Source organism: Cricetulus griseus, chromosome 6, assembly GCF_003668045.3.
Source record: "Cricetulus griseus strain 17A/GY chromosome 6, alternate assembly CriGri-PICRH-1.0, whole genome shotgun sequence".
NCBI lineage: Eukaryota > Metazoa > Chordata > Mammalia > Rodentia > Cricetidae > Cricetulus > Cricetulus griseus.
In genome coordinates, this window is record NC_048599.1 from 121,640,624 (window position 1) to 121,666,313 (window position 25,690).

A 25,690-nucleotide genomic window follows, 5' to 3' on the forward strand; every position below is an offset into this window, starting at 1 on the left:
GAAAAATTATAAAAAAAAAGACTAGTAGGCTTTTGGTTCTACCTCAAATCTAAAAGCTATAGGGTCTTAAAAGTCAGGAAAACCAATGACATGATATAAAATGAACCTAATTCATTTTATTTTTCAGTAATATATGTTTAATGTTCTACCTTTAGAGAGATTACATTTCACCTTTTCTTAATGCCAGAGTTATGACTCAAGCACAGAAATATGTTCATGGTTTGTCCTATATGGAAAGCTACCCATATTATAATGTCACAATCTGTTTGCTATAAAAATAATAGCTGCTGTATATTACAGACTGTGATAATAAGGGATGAGCAAAAATGTTATTTTAAAAATGTTATGTGTCCCTGTCCTCTCATGAATTTAACCGCCTAGAATTTGTTTGGACAGGCTTGGTGGCATATGCCTTAAGTCCCAGCCTTTGAGAGGTGGAGATGAGGATCAGGAGTTAAAGGTCATCCATACTACTTAGCGAGTTCAAGACAACATGAGATGCTGTCTCAAAAAAAAAAAAAAAAAAAAAGAGAAAAAGAAAATTCATACTTGATTTACTGTTAAATATAAAATTGTTATCTAATATTTTTAAAACTACTTTAGATGTTAAAATTAATTCTGGATATTGCATTTTAATTTTCCCAACTAGCTATTGAATTATCATTGCAAGAGCAGAAGCAGCAGCACACAGAGACAAAGCCTTTGTATCCACCTGCAGACATTCAGTTAAATAATAAGGCTGCTCGGAGAGTCAGAGCTTTATACGACTTTGAAGCTGTTGAGGACAACGAACTCACCTTTAAACATGGCGAAATCATTACTGTTTTGGATGACAGGTATGTTTTACATTTTTATTTGTAGAATATTCTGAAAACAGTACAGTATCCTTAGCTGAGAATCAGGAGTATTCAGTCAGGTTTTTATTTTTAGTCAGATAGTACAGTCTTCTCTTACTATTTATTTTCTTCAAGATTAGACTAGATAATGAGAACCTTGATCAAAGCCATTGAAAGCCACGCTTGGATCGTCCCCCATCTTCACATACTGTATTCCTCCCACAGTTCCCTTATCATGTAAAATTCAAGAAAAAAAATAGATTGATCTATTTTGAGCCTAATTCTGTTCTTTGCTCCTGTTTTTGGAGACAAGTTCTCACTGTGTAGCCCACCCTGGCCTGACCTCTAAGGCCTCCTGTCTCAGTTTCCCAAATTTTGAGGTTCTAGAGAATAAAGACTTGTGTGTGAACTTTACTTTTAAAACAAGTTGACATGGTCTGCTGGGTGTCTCGGTGTGTCGGAGCTCTTGTCTCTAAGCCTGATGACCTGAGTTCAGTCCTTAGGACCCACACACTGGATGGAGAGCACTGTTTCTTGCAAGTTGTGCTCTGACCTTCACACACTCATGTACACAAATAGATAAATGTAATAACTCTTTTAAGTTGATGAAACTTCGAAAAACGGTGAGACCAGACAGCTTGTTGGTATGAACAGAGTTTGTACTTGCTCCTACTTTCCGTTCTGAATAACCCAGTGAGGCTATATTAGTCAAGTAAAGATAGGTAGTTTTAATTTTTAAGTACATTCATTTATTTGTGCACATGTATGCATGTGTGAATGTGTATGTGCTACCCCTCCCACCACACCCCCCACTACTGTGTGTATGTGGAAGTCAGAGGATAGCCTGCAATACTCAACTTTCTACCATGTGGATTCTGGGGATCAAGCTCAAGCGATCAGGCTCAACTTTAACCTGCTGAACCATCTTGCTAGCCTCAGTCTAGCCAATTTTTAAGTGGCTATATACTTCTGGTTTTGCTTTGCTGCTGTGTTTATAGAGAAAATGCTACGTAATAGACAATTTATAATAAAAAATGAATGAGGACACAGTTCTGTTTTTGTGAAACTTAAGTAAGGGAGTTAAAATACTGTGTAGACACTGATAGGTAAGACAGAACATGGTAATACCATGAAAGAGGTTGTCTTGGGCCATAGAGAATCAGTTTACATTTACATTTGGTGTAAATGTGTGGTATAGGAGGCTTCCTTTTAAAATTCTTTTTCCTAAAGAATTTGAAAAATACTTTAATTTAAATTGGAGATATGAAAGTATACAGTAAGTAAAATAACATGACAGCAGGATAGGTGTGGACTCTTCATGGATATATTGGACAGAGAAATGATTCCTTCCTAGGCAGATGACATAAAATTTAAAACTTATGAATTGCTGGTTTCTGCAGGCTTTTTCTCTTAATAGTTTTAGACCATAATTGGCTACAGAAAACAAAACTACAGATAATAAATTCCTTCTCTGACTGTTGTAATAGAGAGAGATACTGAAATAGGCTCACAAACAGATACAACTTGCTGTTGGACAGTTAGGGTATTGTAAATCCTGAACTACTAGACAAATCTGTTGGAGAACAGACTTAGTAATGCAAGGCAGAGAAAGATAGATAAACATGTAAGACACAGAGAAATGATTGCTGAGTTGACCTGAGAGCAGGGATGGTCTTAATTCAGACAAGTAGTTGCCATTCGGAGTGCAATAAGAACTACAGCCCATCAGAAAGTACCTGTGATCCAGCAGGAAGAACTAAGGGGCACAGAGAAAATGAGCAGTTAGTGGAAGAAGCAGTGTACTACCGATGAGCACAAGGAGGGATGATTCCCCTCTTTCTCTATCAGATGTAGGCATGGACAGTTTTCAAGCATGGAGAAAAGTGACTTCCTCCCATGCTCCTTGGGGAAGAAGAAATGTGAACTCCCACAGTTTTTCTGTTGAACATTTGGACAACATCCGTAAAACTGAGCATGCTTATATCCCGTGAGCCAGCAAGCTGTTTCTGTGTGTATCCTCAACACCGCACCCCCACCCCCATCCTCCCATTTGTGGGGAGACGGGGATTCATTGCTTTGGCATTTTGTCCAGACTGGTCTTGAACTCCCAGGCTCATGTGATTCTGTCCAGGTAGTAAGAACTATAGATGTAGATGGAAGTTTCTGTCATAGGCATATGCATCACACTTAGCTTGCAGGACACTGTATTGAACAATCCTATAGTAGTTGTCGCTAATGGGCCTTCTAATCCAGAATGGTTACTATTTGGTCTTTTGTTTTCTGAGACAGGGTTTCTCTGTGTAGCCCTGGCTGTTCTGGAACTCACCTTGTAGACTAGGCTGGCCTCAAACTCAGAGGTCCGAACTCAGGGATCTGCCTGACTTTTCCTCCTGAATGCTGGGATTAAAGGCATGCACCACCACCGCTCTGCACTATTCAGTCTGTATAATGTTGAGAGACAGGGAGTGACCTAGAATGACCCAAAAGTCCATCTTCCCAGAAAGAGTAAACTAAATATAATACACACTTCAATAGAACTTCTCTTTTTATTGAATAGAAAGAGAAGAGCAGATCTGGAAGTATTAATCATAAAAATAAAAGTCACTCTGTGGTGTAACACACATTTCTATACAAGTGTTGGTTTAGTTGTGTGTATATTTGTGAACGGATAGAAAGTAGACAGGTAAGGAAGCTGCTGTCTAGCTTGGATGATGGTAGTGTGGAAGGAAGGATGTGAGCTTAGGGCTCAGTCACTGGAAATTGCTTCAAAACTTAGGTAAGGGATATAGATTTTCTTTGATTTGTACTTTTAGAATATCTTCATTAATCTGAGAAAAAAAATATTTCTGCCATGCCAGTGCTGTGATTTCAGGTATATCCCAGTGCTTGTCTAAGAAAAACAACTTACATATAGCTAGGTGTAAACTAAAATTTGAAAGTACAATAACTGATTTAGTTTCCTCTTGAAAGGATGGAGAGCGAATGACTGTTTTCATTCTGTTTCCAGTGATGCCAACTGGTGGAAAGGAGAAAGTCACAGAGGAATAGGACTCTTCCCCTCTAATTTTGTCACGACTAACTTAAACATAGAGTTGGAGACAGGTAAGTTAACAAAGGGTTTTCATTCCTCACAGAAACCTCAATCTGTCCAAATTATTTTCTCTTGGCTTTTATCATTGACATTGAAGAGTAGATGAGAGCTGGGCTTGGCAGCACACACTTTTAATCCCAGCACTTGAGAGGCCCCTGTTCAGGCAGATCTCTGTTCATGAACTACATAGTGAGTTCTGGGCCAGCCAGGGGAAAAACAAAGTACATTAGGATTTACTTTCCTTTTAATCATGTGTCTGTAGGTTTGCAATGTAACTTCTTACCTAGATGAAGGAACTCTCATGTCAGGTCCCAGGAGCTCTTACTTTGTATTTCAAAGCATTGAGTGTTGATGTGTATAGTGATGATTTTGAAAAGTGAGTATGTAAATTAAAGCTTGAGAAGCAGTTTGTATCTGATCTGCACAGAAGTTTTTGGGAGCCCTAGTGATAGTGGGATCCAGATGGCCAGTGCCCAGTGAGATGGCCGGCCTTGGAGTTCTTAATTTGTTTATTCCACCATTTATTCCACCTTGATTACATTATAATTCTCTGACTGTCTCCTGCAACTATAAATCGTGTACTCAGCACACTGAGTACACAGCATTTGTTCTCCAAGCGTGCTGTGGGAGATCTGAAGTGTACAGAAGCAGCTGAGTGTGATACTGGTGGTGGCAGCCCGCTGGTTAAATCCTTCAGCGCTCACATTATTCTCCTATCTGTGGAATCTGTACCCACTGCCCTGGTACAGGAGGATGAGGACAGCAACTGTGTCTAGAAAGGGATAGAGCCAGGATTTAACAACCTCCAGTCTGGATAGAGCGTAGACTGTGCTAAGGCACAGCTGCAGAAAGAACATGTGATGCAAACTTCATGCGTTGTGTACAGTTTGAATGTGTGGAGCGAAGCATTCAGAGAACTGAAGTTGGGCAAAGGGGAGACCTTGTATTTGCAGAGTGCATTGCTTTCTCTCTGGCTTTCTTAGGAGATGGGAGCCCTGGGAACTTTTTAGATAGCTTTATAAGCTATAAAAGACATCCTAGAGCCTGATGTTGGTGGCACACGCCTTTAATCCCAGCACTTGGGAGGCAGAGGCAGGAGGATCTCTGTGAGTTCGAGGCCAGCCTGGTCTCCAGAGTGAGTGCCAGGATAGGCTCCAAAGCTACACAGAGAAACCCTGTCTCGAAAAACCAAAAAAAAAAAAAAAAAAAAAAAAAAAAAAGACATCCTATACAGTGATTTCCCCACCTTGGCCTAGTTTGAAGACACTGACCTACTGTTTTAACAGTAAAATATTCAGCTGGGAGTGTATTTCAGTAAAATGATTTCCTAGCATGTACAAAGCCCAAGGTTTGATCCCAGTCTCCCTTCAGTAACATTATTTTTATACAGTAAAGGGTAGTCTTGATCCTCACTACATCCCTGTATTTATTGAGCTTTCTTTACATATAATTCAAAGTTAGCCAAATTCTTAAGTTGGGTGTCTGCTTGACTTCATCCTTTGATTATATTGGTTTTTCATAGTAACTTGGTTTCAATCAAAATTTAATTAAAATTGAATACATTCTAGCAGTGTTCCAGGGAACTTGTATTAGATAGCTTTTAGGATATGTATATTTTAAAATTATTTTTCAAAAATTCTCTTTATGAAATTCTTTTTTGTTGTTGTTAGCTTTGTACTATTTAACCTATCAGAGTTAGGTTAAATCAGGTCTATATTTTGTTCAAATAGGAAATACAGGTTGGGTTTTTTATTTATAAATACAGAAGGTCAGAGTATAAATGGAACTTACAAATTATAAGTGAAACTGGTCACCCTGGTCTACAAAGCAAGTGCCAGGACATGCTCCAAAGCTACATAGAAAAACCAAATAATAATAACAATAAAAATAAGTGAAACTGGTTTAGTGATAAATCTATTTGCTTGTATATTTATTCGTCCCAGTGGTAACGTTCAGTTTTCAGGAAGGTGGCTCTTGTGACAGTGCCTGCTAATACTACTTACTTTTCCACTTGAATGTGAGTTCCATGTGCACGAGATTCTTCTGTGTATTCACTGGTGTGTGCATAAGTGCTGTGAAGGAGGCTTGGGATACCGTGAGTGCTGAATAAATATTGTGGTGTGATGAATGACTCTATATAATACATTGATTATGAAGTGTGACAACTAAAGAGCTCTCCCCACCCATGGATAATAATAGACTACTTAGAAATAAATGACTAAATTGCCAAAGTTAATGTTGAAGAACTTATAACTTACTTTGTTTCCATAGCAACGGTGGACAAATTTAATGTAAATGATGATGAAGTGGAGGAAATTAAGAAATCAGAGCCTGAGCCTGTTTATATAGATGAGGTATAGTCCTTTTGTTTAATAAACTACTAAGATTTTAAAGATGCATTATCTTTGAGGATGCCTGGGAATAGTGATTTTCTACTCAGCAAAGGTAACTCTTTGGACTTCTTAGTGTCTCCCATTGCTTTTTTAGGATAAAATGGATAGAGCCCTGCAGGTTCTCCAGAGCATAGATCCGAAGGATTCAGAACCCGATTCCCAAGATCTCTTGGACTTAGAAGGTATTTAGTTAATATCAAGCTCACCTTAATGTTGCTTAACATATATATTACCTGTTTATAATGTCTAAGAGATTAAAGCAAAGACAGATATTCTTTTGTGTTGTAAAAATCCTTCTTTGGTCTACACCAAAAACAACTGGCCAATCAACCAAAAACCAAAACAAAACAAAAAAACCCCTCAGCACTTTGGGGATCTGGGCATAGGGGGGTTGTACACATAATACATGAAGAAAGCTAAAGCAGTAAGGTTGTCATGAGTTCAAGGCCTGGACTAGGGAGTGAAAACCTGTCAACAAACCACAAAGCCCAAACTAAACAATTTCCTTTGGAAAAAAGTACAGTAAATAGATAAATCTTATTTTTTTTATAGAAGAAAGCTTGGTTATGAATATGGTGCTTTCCCCCATTATATTTGTGTTTTTACATTTGGAAATATATCAGATATCTCTATTTTTATTAGTGCTTGTATTTTTATATATTTTTACACATGTGCATGGTATATGATGTGGGTGTGTATGCCATGTGCGCATGTGGAATCCAGAGGGTGTCTTTATGGAGTTGCTCCTCTGTTCCACACGAAGGTCCTCTTTCCACACAGGGGTCCTTAGGATCAAATCAGGTCACCAGGCTTATGTAGCAAGCTCCTTTTTCTGCTTAGCTAGCTTATCAGCTTTTCATTTGAAAAAGTCTCAAATGAAAAATGTTCCTATTTAATGTGTGTGCACATGTGTACATACTTTATACAGTATGGGTTGCTTTACTTAGTTTCAAACTTTGGGATAAATGTCACAGTTATCCCCTATAACCTTGGTTAATGGAGCCAGGAACATGATGAGATTTTTATTCTAATTTTGACCTTGTCTATGGTCTGTGATAGTAGTATATAATAGTAAAGGTGCTATAAGTGTTTTTAAAAATAGATCTTTTATCATCTCTTCTTTTATCATCTTATTTCTCTATATTTTGTATGATGATGCATATTCTCTTGTTTAAAGATTGTTGAAACTGACTTAAGCTGCATTAAGTTTCTGTATTTTAATTATTTCTGTATTTACAGATATTTGCCAACAGATGGGTCCAATGATAGATGAAAAACTTGAAGAGATTGATAGGTGAGGCTTTTCATGCAGTGAAAAACAGTGTCATTCTTATGTTTACTTGTTTTGAGAGAACTTCCCACTGGTGAAAGTGCTTCTGGAACTTTACCATGTATTGCAATTACTGTTTAGTTGCCAAACTCTCAAAGCTGGTTGCTAGTAGTGCTTTTTATTTGGGGAACATGATTTTCATCCTTGGTAGTAATGTGATATGCACAGAATCGTGGACTCTTGCATTTGATCACATCAGTCACTTTGTTTTGGGGCTGGAATTGAGTAATAAAGAGTAAAGGGAATTGAGGACAAAATGAAAATGGAAGTTTTAGGCAAGCATTGACTTGCTATACACCCAAGAGTGACATCTGTGTACATTACAAGTGAAATTTCTCTTATGTGAGAAGCTAATGCAGTGCAGCAACTTTTCCTGTTTTCTGTCATGTCTCTGTGTTCCTGTTGCCCTTTCAGTTCCCTCATCTCCATGGTTTTGCTGCTCTTGAGAAGAGGGCAGCAGCACTGGTGCATTGGTGGACAGTCAGCTTCAGGCTGGGTTCTGAGCCACTTTGTCATTTGCCAGCTCTCTCTCTGAACTTGGAAGGAGAAACTTGAGGAATGAAGTCCAGGGGAAGGAGCCCGTAGCCATTGAACTGCTGTATAAATAGTACAGGAAGGAAAGAATTAGGTTGTTTAATTTTCTAATAGATTTTTTAAAGTAGGAATATGAAAAAATGTTTTATTCCATTAGAGTATTTTAAAATTATTTTTATTTTATGTGAGTAAGTGTTTTGCTTTCATGTATATCTCTTCACCATGTATGTGTCTGGTGTTTGCAGAGGTTAGAAGAAGGAGTCAGATCCCCTAGAACTGGAGTTACAGATGGTTATGAGCTAGAATCAAACCTGGGTCCTTTGGAAGAGCAGGGAGTGGGCTTAACCATTGAGCCATCTCTCCAGCTCCTCCATAGCCTTTGTGTTTGTACAAAAATGAACTAATCAGTGGTAGATTGATCATAGTTTTGGAGAAAGGGTCACACATTTACTTATACATCTGCTACTAATGATTAGTGAGTAGTCAGACTGGAAAAGTTGAGAAAGAAAATGACTAGTTTGCTATAGGTGTGACTTTAAGTAGAGTATATATTTTCTTGGGCCAAAAAATTATCCAAGCCATTTGAAGTCCATACTAAACCTGGGGAGATAATACAATGATCAGATGTTGTGATATTCAGCACAGTGTTATGCTGTGGCCATAATATAGTTATATTCAATGACCATAAAAATGCAGCTAACTAAAATGCCTTTCAGTGTGAGATTCGTTTTCAAAATTAAACATTTTGTATTTCATAGTAGAAATCATTGCCATTGATAAATATTTGTTGATATGGATTGATGGGAAGATATGACAGTGCAACCTTATTTTTGTTAGATAAAATGAATACTACTAAAGAAAAATATCTAAAGGAATTAAAACTCAAGAGTACCCATTATGATGTCAGTTAACGTTGAATGAGAGCTGTCTGTTAAGCAGCGAGTCGACTAGCTAGTGTCCACATTTCATAGCAGTGGCTACAAACTTACAGCTTCTGTGCTGAATAGTGATTGTTTGCTCCTGTCAAGAATTCAAAAATATATATAAACCATTTTTTTCCTTAAATGAATCATCAACAGTTTGCTATCCCTACAGGGTGGGATTGGGGGTGGCAATAAAACTCTATTGTTAGAAAATTAAATTTTACATTTCATTTTGTCCACACAAAGAATGAAATTTCATAGCATTTACAACATCAGGGATTACAGCTGAATAACATAAAAATTAAAAGACCCAGAGACAGATATTGGGGCTCAAGCTTCAAGCTAAAGATCAGAGGAGCAAAGCAGCCAAGCCAGAAGATTTTACCTCCACCAAGCTGTCTCCTTGAATCCTCAGAGACATAAGCTCTGAGTTTCTATCTCCTCCTGTCTTATATTCTTTTCTCTACCCAGCTGTATCACTCCTGTCTCCACCTCCCTAGTGCTGGGATTAAAGGCATGTGATCCAAGTGCTGGAATCAAAGGCACGAGCTCTGTTATTCTTCATTCTTCTGTAGGCCAGTGTGGCCTTGAGCTCAGAGGGATCCATCTGCCTGTCTCCTGAGTCCTGGGATTAAAGGTGTGTGCCATCACTGCCTGGCTCTATGGCTAGCTAGTATGGCTGCTGGGGATTAAAGTTGTGTATCACCATTGCCTGACCTCTATGGCTTGTGGCTAGCTTTGCGTTCTGAACCCTCAGGCATGCTTTAATAAATCATAAATAATATATCACCATGTAGCTGCTGTTCTTTTTGACTGTGTTCCAGATTGTTGAAATCTGATTTTCTATTTACCATTACATTGTCTTTTTCATTCATCTACACGGCCTTCCACAGCTCTGTCAGTGTTTCATCAGTATGCTGGGTTCTGTAGACCAGATTCTTATGTTAATTCTTAGTCACACATTTGTTAGTATACATACCTAACTTGTGCAGATTTGGGTGCTTCTGAAGATCTTTTGGCATGCTTACAATTATTGCAAGAGAGGAAACAGCACCTTTTTGTTGGCTCAGATGACAGATTTTAATAAAGGAGAGATGGCCGTTTGTGTGATGGGCTTGGGCTTGTATCTTTGCTTGCTTCTGTTTCTCCCCTCACTCTATGACTGTACCACATTCAGTATAGATGTGTAGGTGCTTTAGGCCAGATAAAAAACAGCCATTTACCTTGTACAAACTTGTCTGCCATAAGTTGTCATTTATTATTACTCCCAGGGGACTAGGCAGAATTGTACCAAATCAGAAGAATTTTTGCCATATGTTCCCTGAGCAAATGTGGAAATGTTTGTTTGGATTTGTTGTTATACAATAAGGTATCTGGTTTTATTTACTTCCTCAAAATCACCAAATGAATAAAGGATAGTGGAGATTAGCTTGTATATGTAGATATTTTACTTGTGTTTTCTTGGTAATACTTAATTTTTTCATTTATTTTTTTACTTTTGTGGATTTCATGTCATGCATTCTGATCCCACTTATCTCCTTGTCTCCTCAAATCTGCTCTCTGCCCTGGCAAATCCCCCCCCAATCAAAACTAAATTTAAAAGAAAAACCAAACCAACCCCCCCCCAAAAGAAGAATCTTGTGGAAGCTATAGTGTGGCCTATTGAGATACACAGTATATACCCTTTAGTATGTTCATCTTTACTTGTAAGTGTTCATTGCCACAAGTGATTGGTGTGATTGAGGCCTCTGGTTTCTGCTGCATTACCTATAATGGCTGTCCCTGGGGCTCTTGTTGGGTATCCTGCTGTTTTGGATCTGTAGGTTTCTCCTCTTTGAAATGCTCTAATAGTTCATAGATTGGGTGGATGTTGGGTGGGCCAACTCAGCCTAGTACTGGGCCTGGTGATAGCTGGGTTGGTCAGCCTGCCAGCTCTCCCTCTTCCTCACTACCCAGATGAGTTCTCCAGCACTGCCTTAGCTAGCTCACCCAATGCAGCCTATAGCTCCAAGCAGGATCAGTACTCCTGTTCTCTGGCCCTCAGAGCTGGGTCTCCTTCACTTATCACCAGGTCCAGCTCTTGCTTTGCCCAGGCAGGATGCAGGGCCCATCCTCCTGATTTTTTTAGGGGACAACAAGGTCAGCTCTAGTGTGCTGCCCAGGCAGGGTGCAGGGCTTGTTCTGTGTGCTGCAGCTGATGTAGGGCAGGGCTAGTTCACTCACTTTAATGACCCAGTGGCCAGCTCTCTTGCCTGCCCCAGGTAGCAAGGGGTGGAGGGGGGAGGGCAACTTTCCCTTACCCTATCACCAAGTGGCAGATGAGGGGTTAAATAATTTTTTAGTTGATCCTTTCATGGATCTAAGCAAGTTAAAATGTATGTGTTTTTTTTTCCATTATGCTCTTGCTTAAGTTACAGTATACTTCACAGAAGCTCTGGGTGTCACCTGCATTCTATATTAGTGAGATTTATAACGAAGGCACAGACTTTTATTGAAATTAGGACTATTTTTTTTGTAATTGAATTTTCAACATCAATCTATAACATATTAAAGTAAATTCTAGCACAAATTATGAATTGATTTCCATTTATGAAGTCTAGATCCAACTTTCCCATATTATTAGGAAGACTTATCAGCCTATTGACTAAATTCAACAATTTCTCCTCTCAGTTTCCCTTTGTGACTATCCTTTTATTGCATCTGAAAAAAAGCCTTTTGCAGTGTGAATAGAAATGTACTAACCTTAAGCAGCCATCTACATGTCTATGGAAATACTTTTCTTGTCTACCAGGCGACATTCAGAACTGTCTGAGTTGAATGTGAAGGTCTTGGAAGCACTGGACCTGTATAACAAATTGGTGAATGAAGCGCCTGTCTATTCAGTCTATTCAAAGCTTCATCCAGCCCATTACTCATCTCCGTCAGCTGGGGTTCCAGTACAGGTGAGCATTGCTTTTTTGAATGTATTCATTTTTTAAAGGTAAATGTTTAAGAACATAATACTAAAGATGTATTGTCCATTAATAGAGTTATAGAACTAGGGTTGGAGAGGTGGCTCAGCCATTAAAGGCTAGGCTCACAACCAAAAAGAAAAAAAAAAATTATAAAACTGTGTCAGCTTTCCTCCACTGTGACAAAGTACCTGAGAAGAATCAGCTAAAAGAAGGGGAGGTTTTTGTGGCCTAATGATTTCAAATGTCTCAGTTCATGGCCAGCTAGCTCCATTGCCCTGGGCCTGAAGAAGCCTGTGAGGAGCCCCACCCTCACAGCGGTTGGGAAGTGGAACAGTGAAGGTCTGAGGCTGAGATAACCCTTCAGAAACCCCCAGTGACCTGTTCTCTCCAGTGAGTCCTCGCCTTATAGCCTGATCAACTATGGACTCGAAACCAGATTGACCCCTTGGTAAAGTTAGCTCACAAGCACCAAAAAGCTGGAAGCCAGACCTTCCAACACACAGCCTTTGGTGTGCGGGGTTAGGGGTCTTCATACTCAGACTTCAACACTGAACTTTGATGGTCTCAGGAAGTATTATCTAAACATTGTTTACCGTAAAGATTACTAGTGAGTCCACGAATACATTCCAGTTCGTTTTAACATAATGAAAAGACCATTAAGAATATTAGGGGATTTCTGATTCTTGTATGCCTCTGTAAGTAATATGGGCTATAAATCTTTTCTATAGATGTAAGTCCTTTATTATGAAGTGTGGGTCCTTTTTTTATTATTATTATTATTTTATTAGTTCTAGTTAGGGAACAAGCTTATTTCAAGTCCCTTCTCCCTCTCCCTCCCCTCACCCCCAAACTTCCTCCCCCACCCCCAGTCTACCCCCCACCCCATCCACCCACCACTCCCCAGGCAGGGTAGGGCCCTCAACTGGGGCTCTGCAAAGTCCACCAAGTCTTCCTATGCTGGTCCTGGGCCCTTCCCCATGTGTCCAGGGCCAGAGTGTAACCCTTCATATGGGATGGGCTCTCAAAGTCCCTTCTTGCACCAAGGAAAAATACTAATCCACCACCAGAGGCTCCCTGGAGTGCAGAGGCCTCCTTAGTGACATCCATGTTCAGGGGTCTGGATCAGTCTTGTACCGGCCTCGAAGTGTGGGTCCTTTTATGTCAGGCATGCTGTGTAAATCCTCTGGGTACTGTTCAATAAGATATTTCTTTAAAAACTTCTTTCAGGATTTGCCTTAGGTAATTATTTAAAGATCAGTTAATGAGCTTCTTTTTTTCTTTTTTATTTATTCTTCTCTCATATATTATATCCTAACTGGTTTCTCCTCCTTCCACTCCTCCCAGTTCCTTCCCCAAAACATCCCCTCTCGCCTAGATCCATTCCTTCTCCTTTTCCCTTCAGAAAAGGGCAACCCTCCCAGGGATTTCAACCAAACATGGCATATCAAATTTCTGTAAGGCTAGGTACATCCCTTATTAAGGCTGGATGAGATAGCACCGAGCTATAAAACCATAACATCTATGTAGAGGACCTAGGTCAGACCCACACAGGCTCTGTGATTGTTGCATCAGTCTCTGTGAGCTCCCAGTTAGTGTGGGCCGTTTTCTTGTGGTGTCCTTGGCCCTTCTGGCTCCTATAATCCTTACTCCCTCTTATTTGCAGGGTTCCCTGTGCTCTGCCTAATGTTTGGTTGTGGCTCTCTGCACCTAAGAGCTTCCTTTATTCTCAGAGCATGCCTTATATTTTCTTTGATTTGTGACTTCAAAATGTTAAAAAGAAAAAGCCAGGCAGTGGTGGCTCACACCTTTAAGAGGCACAGGCAGGTGGATCTCTGAGTTCGGAGGCCAGCCTGGTCTACAAAGTGAGTTCCAGGATGTCCAGGGCTACACACATAATCCCTGTCTTGAAAAACCAAAGAAAAGAAAAAAGTCCGTGTAATAAATTTTTGTTACAGGCCCCTGAGGTGAAGTTGCCATAAGCTACCCTTTAACAGTATAACTTTCCCAGTACTTTCCATGTTTTTGTGCTTGCCATCTGACATTAGAATACTTAATTTTTCAGTATCCCCAATTCTGAAATGTTTTTCAAATTTTGGCCAATTAAATTTAAATTGAGCATAGATGAGCAAAATTCATGTTAATTTACAAAAACCAGTATACAATAGAGTCTGTGAAGGAGACACTGAAGAGAAAAAGTAGAATGTGGGTGCATAAATTAGATGATGTAGCACAATCTAATTGCTAAGTTTTTTTTAAAAATGGTTACTGTGGTAACTGTCACACCAGACAAGAATCATTTATCAAATATGCCATGCTGTGAACTTTCTGAAAATTACGTATGAGCTTAGAAAGGATTTCTGGGTACAAAAAGACTCCTGAAGTTTATCCACTATTCCTTCCATTTTCAGAAATACATGTGTTGCTTCTGTGAAAGTGGAACAAAGTAGAAATGTCTGTCCCACTGTTCAGTAGAACTGTGTGTCTGCTTTTTTTGTGTCTGTGAAGGGTGGCCATTCTGTACCTGGTTTCTGTGTTGTAGTCAGTATACAGCTGTTCTTTTGTTTTCCCAAGGCTTTACTTTTTTCACACAGCCTCTTAATATATTAATTCACCTGTGAGTTTTTTTTTGAAGTATCCAAAGTCCCCATTCTGTTTTGAAAAATGTATCTAATAAAAATGAATGGGGTTATAGCACCGTTAGTTATGTCTGAGAAAGGCACTTAGAAACTATGAACTGCTCAGGTCTGCTCCTACAGTCTCAACCTCTTGGCACTGGGTTGCCAGTCATTGCTAAAGAGAGAGATAATGTCGTTGCATTTAATGTAGTTTATTTGGCATTCCTACTATTCTAAATTTTAATGTGATCTTTGCTTTAAGTAAAACTGGACCAATGATTACTACTCTATGGTATTTGTTAAAACACATGCATTGTTTTTTTAAATTTATTTATTTATTTGTATTTTATGTGCATTGGTCTTTTTCCTGCATGTATGTCTGTGTGAGGGTGTCAGAACTTGGAGTTACAGACAGTTGTGAGCTGCCATGTGGGTGCTGGGAATTAAATCCAGGTCCCCTGGAAGAGCAGTCAGTGCTCTTAACCACTGAGCCATTTCTCCAGCCCCCGTGCATTGTTTTGAATGCTGTTATGACTATGCACATAGACTCTGTCCTTAAGGAACTGTTCCTATGAAAATTACATAGGTATACATAAGAATCTGGTACCTTTTGGGGGTGTCCTGAGGATGCATTTTTGCCTTATCTCATAACTCCTTTCTCTCTTATCTTCTGAAAGCAGGTGTCTTAGGGTTTTATTGTTGTGAATAGACACCATGCCCAGGGTAACTCTTATAAAGGAAAGATTTCTGTAGACTGATGTTTCTGTCCCACCCAGTCCTGTAGCTGTTTAGTCCCAAATAAACACACAGAGGCTCATATTAATTATAAACTGTTTGGCCAATGGCTTAGGCTTTTTATTGGCTAGCTCTCTCTCTTAATTATTAACTCATTTCTATTAATCTGTGTATCTCCATGTACTTTAGGCTTACCAGAGAATGCCTGGGTGTCCTATCTTTATGGTAGCTACATGACATCTCCCTGACTCTGCCTCCTACCTTTCTCTATCCCTGTGTTGATTTTTCCACCTGGCTAAATCCTGCCTGTCCATTGGCTGAAACAGCTTTATTCATCAACCAATAAGAGAAACATATTCACAGGATACAGAAGGATATCCCCATCACATTTCATTAGAGTTGGCTTACAGGTTCAGAGGTTAAATGCTTGTCACCATGGCGGGAAGCAGGCAGACATGGTGCTGAAGAAGGAGCCAAGAGTTCTACATCTAGATCAGCAGGCAGCAGGAAGAGAGAGTGACATTGTGCCTGCCTTGAGCATCTGAAACCTCAAAGCCCATCCCCAGTTGACACAGTTCCTCCAACAAGGCCACACCTCTTAATAGTGCTACTCCCTATGAACCTATGGGAACATTTTCATTTAAACCACTGTATCAGGAGATACAGTACACAAGGCAGAGAGGGCCTAGCCCCCTGACCCTCTCTTTCAACCTACTGTTCAACAGGGAGGAATTGGAGGAGTCATCCTGGAATGAAAGTGAAGAGAGTTGTCATCCTCATGGTGACCTGGAGTAATCATGGGTTTCCCTTCAAGGGAAGGTTCTCTGGCAAGATGTATGCCGTTAATAGACACTTTTGATAGATTTCAACTTTCTGTCTCAAAATAGTCCCCACATAATCAAAGAACAGTTAAACACATTGTAAATGTTGATTGATTAGACACCATGAGTTGGAAGCTCTCCATTTTTTGTTTCAGTGTGGAAAGATTCGTAGAATCAGATTGTTCCCTAAATAATTAAAATTTTATTTCCCTTAAGTCTTAAAGTTTTAGTTATGTTTAGTAAATGATCAAGAGAGCAAGGTATCATTTTTTTTCTCTTTGATTAATAGACATATGCAGTTCCATCACATAGTGGAAACTACCTGGGTCATAACGTTCACCAATTATCTGTTGCCCAGAGCTATGGCCTAGGACCTGATCCTATGGGCTCTTTGAGATCTCTGCCGCCAAATATGAACTCCTCAGTAACAACACACACTGTTCAAACTCCGTATTTAAGGTAAGTTTTGGAGAGCTATGTTAATTTTTCTTAGTTTTAGAATGAGAGCCAGCAGATTCTTCCTACAGTAATAGTTCTAATTTTTGCTTTTGTTGTTGTTGCTTCTTCTTTTTCTCCTCCTCCTCCTCCTCCTCCTCCTCCTCCTCCTCCTCCTCCTCCTCCTCCTCCTCTCCTCCTCCTCCTCCTCCTCCTCCTCCAGTCCTGTCTGTCATAGAATTCACTGAGTAGACCAGACTGGCCATGGACTTTCAGAAATCCACCTATCTGCCTCCTCCGTACAGGAATCAAAGTATGTGCTTCCTTACCCAGATCTCAGTATTTACTCTTTTTGTTTGTTTTGTTTTGCTTGTCAAGACAGGCTTTCTCTGTAGCTTTGGAGCCTGTCCTGGAACTTATTCTGTAGATCAGACTGGCCTCTAACTAATCCACCTGCCTCCCAAGTGGTGGGATTAAAGGTATGTGCCACCACTCTTAAGGCGGACTTATTAAGTGGCTGTTACTACTCTCACTGAATAGAGCTAACACCTTGATAGTTGCTAAGATTTAAATCCACAGTTTAAGACCATAGGAAAAAAATCTCTCTTTTAATTTTCAAGACAAGGATTCTCTGTGTAGCCTTGGCTGTCTTGGAACTCATTCTGTAGACCAGGCTAGCCTAGAACTCAAAAGGATCTGCCTGCCTCTGCTTCCTGAGTGTTGGGATTAGGACTATGCACCCCCTATTCCTCATCCCCGCTCCTAGACAAATTTGTGTTGGTCCTTCATAGGGATTGATGCCATGGTGTTCTTAGCACTGTGCTGTGGTTAGTTAGCCTAATGAAGTAATATCAGGGACACTTACCTGTAAGTGCTCCTAAATATTAAAAAAAAAAAAGTTACTGCATTCAACCATGAAAGGAAGTAAGTTTGAATGGTGGACTTCAGTTTAATATTTTTATGCAAACATTACTCTGAGAATCATGTTTACTTCCTATCTGTTTAGCAAAGAAAACTTGTATCCAGTATTATGTGTAGTTGTTCTTTACGGTCCCTTTTTAACTTAAAGTCCATGAGGAGGAGGTTCAACGACTACCTGAAAAGTAAATGAACTGCCTATGTGGGGTAATTACAGTTTTGTTTTCAGAGTCATAGTAGGAATTATGAGAAAAAGCTGGTATAATATCAGCATTAATCCTCTGCTGTAAGCAACATACTTGTTATGATTTAAAATTAAATGTTTTAAATAAATCTATGTTACAGTAGTAATAGGAGAAAAGCAAAGTCCTGCAATCTGGTATGGTTTATTTCAGTCAGTCTGTCTATGTGATTAATCCATGAAGTACTCTGTGCAGGATACACCATTGTGCAGGTGGACTGTTGTGCAGGGTACACTATTATTCAGGTATGCTGTTGTGCAAGGTACACTATTATTCAGGTACGCTGTTGTGCAGGGTACACTATTATTCAGGTACGCTGTTGTGCAGGGTACACTTTTATTCAGGTATGCTGTTGTGCAGGGTACACTGTTATTCAGGTACACTGTTATGCAGGGTACACTATTATTCAGGGTACACTGTTATGCAGGGTATACTATTATTCAGGGTACACTGTTATGCAGGGTACACTATTATTCAGGGTATACTGTTATGCAGGGTACACTATTATTCAGGGTACACTGTTATACAGAGTACACTATTATTCAGGGTACACTGTTATGCAGGGTACACTATTATTCAGGGTACTCTGTTGTGCAGGGTGCTCTGTTATGTAGAGTACACTCTTATCTCTTTGAAAGTGCTGAGTTCTTCTCAAAGAAAAGCTTAGGGGTATGGAGGTGCAATGGTTCATTTTGAACAGGGCTCTGCTCTCTGATGCTGGCCATAGGCATCACAGACAAAAACAGCTTTGAGAGAGTGGTTAAAGCCAGTTAAGTAAGCCTTGTAATCTTTTTTTTGGGGGGGGGGGTTCAAGACAGGGTTTCTCTGTGTAGCTTTGGAGCCTATCCTGGCACTCTCTGGAGACCAGGCTGGCCTCGAACTCACAGAGATCCACCTGCTCTGCCTCCCGAGTGCTGGGATTAAAGGTGTGTGCCACCAACGCCCAGCAAGCCTTGTAATCTTGCATTTTGTTAATATTTTTTTCTGAGCACTCCTTTTTTGTCTTTTCTTTTTGTTTGTTTGTTTGTTTGGTTTTTTGAGACAGGGTTTCTCTTTGTAAACTTAGCTGTCCTGGAACTAGCTCTTATAGATGAGACTGGCCTTGAACTCACAGAGATCTACCTGCCTCTGCCTCCTGAGTACTGGGATTAAAGGCATGTGCCACCACCGCCTGGTGACCATTCCTATTTTCTGATTTTTTTAAAAAAAGTTTTCTATAGTGTACAGGAGAATCCAAGATAACAACACTTTGTTGTAATTATTGCACAGAGCCTCAAGGTTTAAATAAAAAAATGTAAGTCTTAGTACTTCGGATACAAAGGCAAGCAGATTTCTTTGAGTACAAGGACAGCCTGGTCTACAGAGTGAGTTCCAGGATAGCCAAGGCTACAAAGTGAGACCCTGCCCTTAAATATAAATATAAATAAATAAGGCCAGGTGGTGGTGGCATAACCCTTAATCCCAGCACTTGGGAGGCAGAGGGAGGTGGATCTCTGTAAGTTCGAGACCAGCCTGGTCTACAAGAGCTAGTTCCAGGACAGGCTCCAAAGCTATACACAGAAACCCTGTCTCAAAAAACCAAAAATATATTTTGGTTAATTACATACATACATACATACATACATACACACACACACACACACACACACACACACACACACACACACACATACATACATACATACATACAAATACATCAGTGTTCAATGTCATCTCAGGTGAAAGAACAGCTTTCTTTTTGTCTGATTTCTTCCACTCGTGGCTGGACCTTCTCTGTCTTCATTGAGTTTCTTCACTTTGTTAGAAAGCCTTATCCTCCTCTCCCATCTACTTGGGCTGTTTAGGAATTTGTCTTGCCACTTTTTCACCTGATCTAGTGCCTGCCACCCCTTCCCTCTCCTTTCTTTTTTCTTTGTGTATGTGGTGTAGGTGTGTTTATGTGGGTACATTTACCTTGCTAGTTTGCTGCCCATGTAGGCATGTATGGAGGCCAGAAGTTAGGGTGCCTTCTTCATTCTCATCTCCACCATTTGTTTATTTATATTAAATTGTGTGTGCCTGGTTGTTCTGTCTGCATGCGTGTCTGTGCACCATTTGTGTGCCTGACACTTTCCAAGGCCAAAACAATATCCGATCTCTAGGAACTTGAGGCACAGATGGTTGTGAACTGCCATGTGAGTGCTGGGGATTAAGCTGGGTCATCTGGAAGAGCAACCAGTGTTCTTAACTGCTGAGCCATCCCTCGAGCACCATCCACTTATTTATTTTTTGATGCAGTCTCTCACTGAATCAGGAGCAGAGCACTCAGTTCTGGCTAGACTGCTAGGCAGGGATGCCTGTCTCTGACTCCCTGACCCAGGTTAGCTGAGGCTCCAGTTCAGGTCCTCTGCACCCTGCATCAGCTCTCCAGCCCTGCTCTTCAGAGTAAAAAAGTCATTCCAGGCAGGGGTGGCACACACCTTTTAGTCCCAGAACTCTGGAGGCAAGAGATTTCTGGATTTCTGTGAGTTCCAGGCCAGCCTGGTCTACAGAGCAAGTTCCAGGACTGCTACACAGAGAAACCCTGTCTCAAAAACCAAATAAACAAAATTATGTTAACAGTATCTGATGACTACATAAGCTTGAAAAGATGGAAAAAACATGTTTGTCTTGATGATCTGTTGCCATAACTCAAGGTAAATGTGATTTTCTTTGTAAAATTTCTTTTGCAGCACTACACAGGACACGGTTTCCAACCCTTCCTACATGAACCAGAGCTCTCATCTTCAGTCAGCTGCTGGTCCAGCTGCTTACACACAGCCCATGGGGATGTCAGCGGGTGTGTCTTCTTACCAGAACACAGCGTCCAGTTTGCCACAGCTGGCTGGCTTTCCAGTGGCAGTTCCTGCACCTCCAGCTGCACAGCCACCAAGTTACCACCAGCAGCCTCTCCTTTAGACATGCCAGGGCTGTTGGAAGTCCTTGTAGGCCTGTCACTCAACCCCGGGGGTTCTGATCTGAAATATTCAAACTCCCTTCTCAATCAAAAAGAACCATGAATAATAAAGCACAAAACCCCACCTACCCTGAAGGCCATAAAAGGGTTGTTTCTCAGTCCAGTTCTCGCGAAGCTCATCTTTTGATCAGAGGCCCCTTGAAAATGTTTCAGTTAGTTTTGTACTTTCTGGCCCTCGATGAGCAGCCTTATAACACTACAATGGTATAAGATAGGAGTATCAGAGTGTTCCTTTAAGGAAACCATTGTTTCCTCTAGGATGTGATTTTTGAGGAGCACTGAAGACATTTAAGCATTTTTGTCTGCATTTTTTTTCAAATTTTTCCCACCCTATTATTTTAAAAGATGAACATCTTTTAGTGTAAGCCTTAAGATTGCCAGTGTATTCCTTTTGGCTCCTTAAATTACAGTTGTGTTTGCAGTACTGTCAGTTTTGCTCCTAGTGTTATGCTGAGTAATAATTAGCATATAATTGTGTACAGAAGCAAGAGCAATTTGGAAAGAACAAAAGTATTTTCTGTTATTAACAGTGAAAGCCATGTAAATGCAAATGTGGTGAAGCAGTTAGCCAGTCCTGTGATAGCAGTGGGCCTAGGAATGCCTCACACAATGTTAGCCTTCCCCGAGGAAAGGCATTCTGTCTCTTGTATTTTGAATTGCCACTGTTGACCTTTTCAGGTGACATTGGCCTTGTCTAATGAAGGCACTGTCCTTTAGCTTTCCTTCCTGCCTTCTTAGGGATCATCTGTGAAGTTGAGTCAGGAGACTCTTCATAATCTGATGTGATAGAAACCATCATGGTGTGAAGTATGAGGTGGGCGTGTTACTTTCTTACAGCAGTGATTGACATTCCATTGGTAAGCTGTCATCGTGCCAAGCAGTTGAAAGAATTGTGCATTCCCTTGGAAGTAACCTCTAGACTTTTCGGTAACAGCAGGCAGTGATTTGGTTGAAAGGGAGTGACTGACAGGAGAGCACCAGGCTGTCTTTCTGAAGTCATGTTTTAAATCAATTCATAGTTGAAGATCCCACATACTGTAGGAGCTGGTGATAAACCAGTAGGATTTTTTTTTCCCCAAAAAACTTTGCACACTATTTTTTATATAACAACAAACTAGAAAACATAGATGCACATGTTTCAGATACATGATATTTAGATCATGATGATGTTCCAAGCTTAATTTTTTAAAAATTAAAATTTTGCATGAATGCACTTCTCTCTATATTTTTAAGCACTTAATCTTTCTATTAAAAATTCATTGGAAGACAATTTGGAAAGTTTGTCATTTATCTATTTACAGATATTTGATTATAAGTATGTTCTTTTTTCAAAGAAACTATTCTAGAACACACTGCTGCATCAAATGGCCCACACTGAAGAGAGCAAGAAGTCAAGTACCTGCAAGCCTGTGTGTGTTCTGTGTGTGATGTCAGTACCAGAGACTGGACAGTGTTTCAGCCTTTACCCAAACCCCATGTTCTGTTTTTCATGTAGCATTTCCTTTCAAGTGAATTCACTTATGTACTTACAAGAATGTATTACAACACAGCACCTTACGCTTTTGGAAAAAGTCTGTTCTTTAAAAATTGGGGAAATAAATGTAAAAGTATCCAGAGCTGCTCATGAAAAATTTGCATATATGGGCATCTTAGCTTTCTCTTCTGGACTGTGTTTAATACGCTTATCTTAATGTTTGTGCATTTCATGTTTAGTTCTTGTTAAATTATAAAGGTTTTATTCAGTAGAAGCCTTTAAGTCAGTGTAAACACTGCATTCTCACTAAATGGGGACCAGCCAGTAAAGTTCAGCTGTTTTGGAATAATAAGACATGCAACATGATCTGTATATAAATAGTATATAATGGTGTCTGTGAAGTTTAATATATGCAGAAGTTTCTCCTCAGTGATTTTATTTTTTCCATTCATAAATTTGTGTTACAGAGTTATTGATAGTATAAAATGATATTAAATCTGTATTGATCTGGTTTCAGTATTAATATGAAATGTAAAGATATATTTTTTTCTTCCCATGATCCTATGAACTGTACTTATTTTAAGATGTTTGTAGTTATTTATTTTCTGCCAAAGGCATAGTCTACCTTCAGATTTCTACATTGGGTTCATATTTAATGTTTTCTAACAAAGAATTAATTTCATTTTTCACATGAATCTTGATATACTAGAAAAATCCTTAAAAAATACAATTTTGTGCTATAAAACATCCCCTGAATGTTAAAGTGGGATATGTTTGAAAATGAACAGTCAGCCAATGTTCTTTTTATTTGGTAATTTGTTTACAAAATTACCTATACATTATCTTTTTACTTAGCATCTAACGATGTATTTCCATTATGGTATTTCAAGTACTTGATATTTGACTAATGATTGTACTGTACACTGAAGATGATAATAAAGTTTCATCCACATTTTGAAAATATTGTAAATGTGGCTAGTCTAGGGATGTAAGCCAATGGTAGAGTTTGTTCTTCACATATGGGAGGCTTTGTGTTTTACCCCAACACCACAAAAATGGGTGAAGATGGCCTTGGGATCCTTCTCTTTTAAAAATTATATGTGGGTTTTGGGGTTTTGTCTACATATATGTCTGAGTACCACATGCATGCCTGGTTTCCACAGAGGCCAGAAGAGGGCATCAGGTCCCCTAGGACTGGAGTTAAGAGATGGTTGTGAGCCACCATGTGTGTTGGCAGTTAAACCAGGTCCTCTAGAGCTGAGCCATCTCTCCACCCCCTGGGATCTCTTAAGCTTCTCTTAGTGAAAAAAAAAAAAAAAAAAAAAAAAAAAAGTGCAAGGTCCCCAAGTTAGGACAGCACTTGTTGAATTGTTGTCTTAGTGTGACACCAGTGCATGTTTTGTTGTTATTGTTGTTGTTGTTGTTTGTTTTTGTTTTGTTTTGCTTTGAGATAGGGTTTCTCTGTGTAGCCCTGGCTGTTCTGGAACTGACTTTATAAAGCATGCTGGCCTTGAACTCACAGAGATCCACCTGTCTCTGTCTCCTGAGTACTGGGACTAAAGGTGTGCTCCTTCACCACCTGACTGAGTCTTAGGATTTTGAAGTTTGTTTCTAAAAGCACTACGAACACCTGGCTACCAATGCTGGTTTTAATGCTAATAAATTATAAATAATACAGCATGGACTTAGTGATTCTACCAAAAGGTAGCTTTCTTTATTTTACATCAATTTTAGCTCACAGATGGGAGTACTGAGTTTGATTTTGTTGGTTTGACTTCACTTTTTCTTAATAAAGTTTCTGTCTCCCATCCCCCCAACCCTTGAGGAAAGGTTACTGTAAATTTGTGAAGTTAAGTTTGAATTTGAGAGGTTTTTTTTTTTTTTTTTAACTGAGTCTAACAAAATTATGTGGCTTACATGCTAGAGTGAGATGAAATGTCCCTTTTACCTCAAACCCATGTCTACTTAGATTGTCATGTGTGACAATACTTGGAAATAGTCTGAAGGTAAGGTTAGTTAAGGATGCTGAGCAGAAACCATTCCAACACAGGACGGGCTGTAAATCTATGATGGAGTCTTCATAAGAAGAGGAAAAGGCAGGGCCCAGTGAATGAGGCTACATGGAGTAGGAGACAGAGACTCCACTGCCTCGAGGAAAGTGAGAACTGCCTGGAACTGTAGAAGCTAAGACAGGGACAGGACTTTTCTGGAGCCTTCGAGGGAGCGTGCTCTGCAAGCACTGCAGTTGCAGACTCCTAACCTTCTGAACTGGGACAAATATGTACCTGTTTTAGTGAAGCCTCCAAAATTATGGCACTTGGTTACAAAGTCCTGGAAAATTAGCACATAGCCAGTTCTAGGTACCTTGCATTACCATTAAAAGGTTTTCTGCCCTCCCCTCCCCCCATAGGTTTCTCTGCCAATGCAGTAAGCCGGGATCAAGATGAACTGAAAGAGTATGAAGAACAGCTTTATCTGGGCAAACCAACTCCTGGGTAGGTTCTATAGACCCAGGGATGGAGGTGGGAGAAGCCATGCCCACAAACAAAAGCAGGGAGACTTTATAGGTTGTAGGCAAGGGCTAATGATGTCTTCCCCACAAGCTGAATTTGTGCCCAAGTATGGTCAAAAGCTGAGCACTTTAGGGGGAACTTGGGCAGCTGGCAACTTCAGGGGAGGAAGCTGCAGTAGCCACCAAGAACTCAGAACTGGGCTTTTTGGTGCCTTTCCTTTCTTACCCTGAGTTGTTGGGGTTTGGAGAGTCAGGGCTTGCTTTCTGGCTCATGCAGGGTGAGCAAACTGAGCAAATGCTGGCTGGCAGGGGAGTTGTCAAAGATGCATATAGTCCAGTGGGCAGGTTTTTTTTTTTTTAACCCTTGCTAAACCACAATGAAAATATGTGATAACCCATAATCCCATTTTAATAATTTGTTTCCCCACATCTGTATTTAATAATTTGTTTCCCCATATCTGTTCCCTTTATGCCAGAGATGTTCAAAGTAACAAGATCACTGTTGATTTTGCATTCATTTAGTGTCCACTCTGCCCATCATGAGTAGTAGAAACTTACTGATGAATAAATATTAAAAGGCAAATAAGAAACAGAACTGTGGGGAGACAAAAGCTACTGAACGATGGAGATTTATGGTTAAAAATGTTTTTAAAAATAAAAATACACCAGATGGTGGTGGCACACACCTTTAATCCCAATACTCAGAAGGCAGGTGGATCTCTGTGAGCTTGATGTCAGCCTGGTACACAGAGTGAGTTCCAGGACAGCCAGAGCTACACAGAGAAACCCTGTCTCAAAAAACCAGAAAAAAAAAAAAAAAAAAAAAGGAAAATACTTTGAAAGCAAAGCAAGAAACCCCCTACATGACATTAAGTATAGGAA

General features: G+C 39.8%; 1 protein-coding gene across 4 annotated transcripts in view; it reads left to right on the plus strand.

Annotated features, from left to right (window-relative positions):
- Positions 1 to 23,257, plus strand: part of Stam2 (signal transducing adaptor molecule 2) — a 46,588-nt gene extending 23,331 nt beyond the window's left edge. For 2 of the 4 annotated variants that reach the window (XM_027420431.2, XM_035446338.1), the window contains 8 exons: positions 650 to 836; positions 3,844 to 3,938; positions 6,199 to 6,281; positions 6,415 to 6,502; positions 7,560 to 7,614; positions 11,899 to 12,049; positions 16,522 to 16,691; positions 20,539 to 23,257. In XM_027420431.2, coding sequence (XP_027276232.1) covers positions 650 to 836; positions 3,844 to 3,938; positions 6,199 to 6,281; positions 6,415 to 6,502; positions 7,560 to 7,614; positions 11,899 to 12,049; positions 16,522 to 16,691; positions 20,539 to 20,764 — 1,055 coding nt within the window. In that variant the 3' untranslated portion in view covers positions 20,765 to 23,257. The remainder of the gene's footprint in view (positions 1 to 649; positions 837 to 3,843; positions 3,939 to 6,198; positions 6,282 to 6,414; positions 6,503 to 7,559; positions 7,615 to 11,898; positions 12,050 to 16,521; positions 16,692 to 20,538) is intronic. The other 2 variants (XM_027420433.2, XM_027420434.2) reach the window with 2 other exon arrangements.
- Positions 23,258 to 25,690: the final 2,433 nt, after the last annotated feature.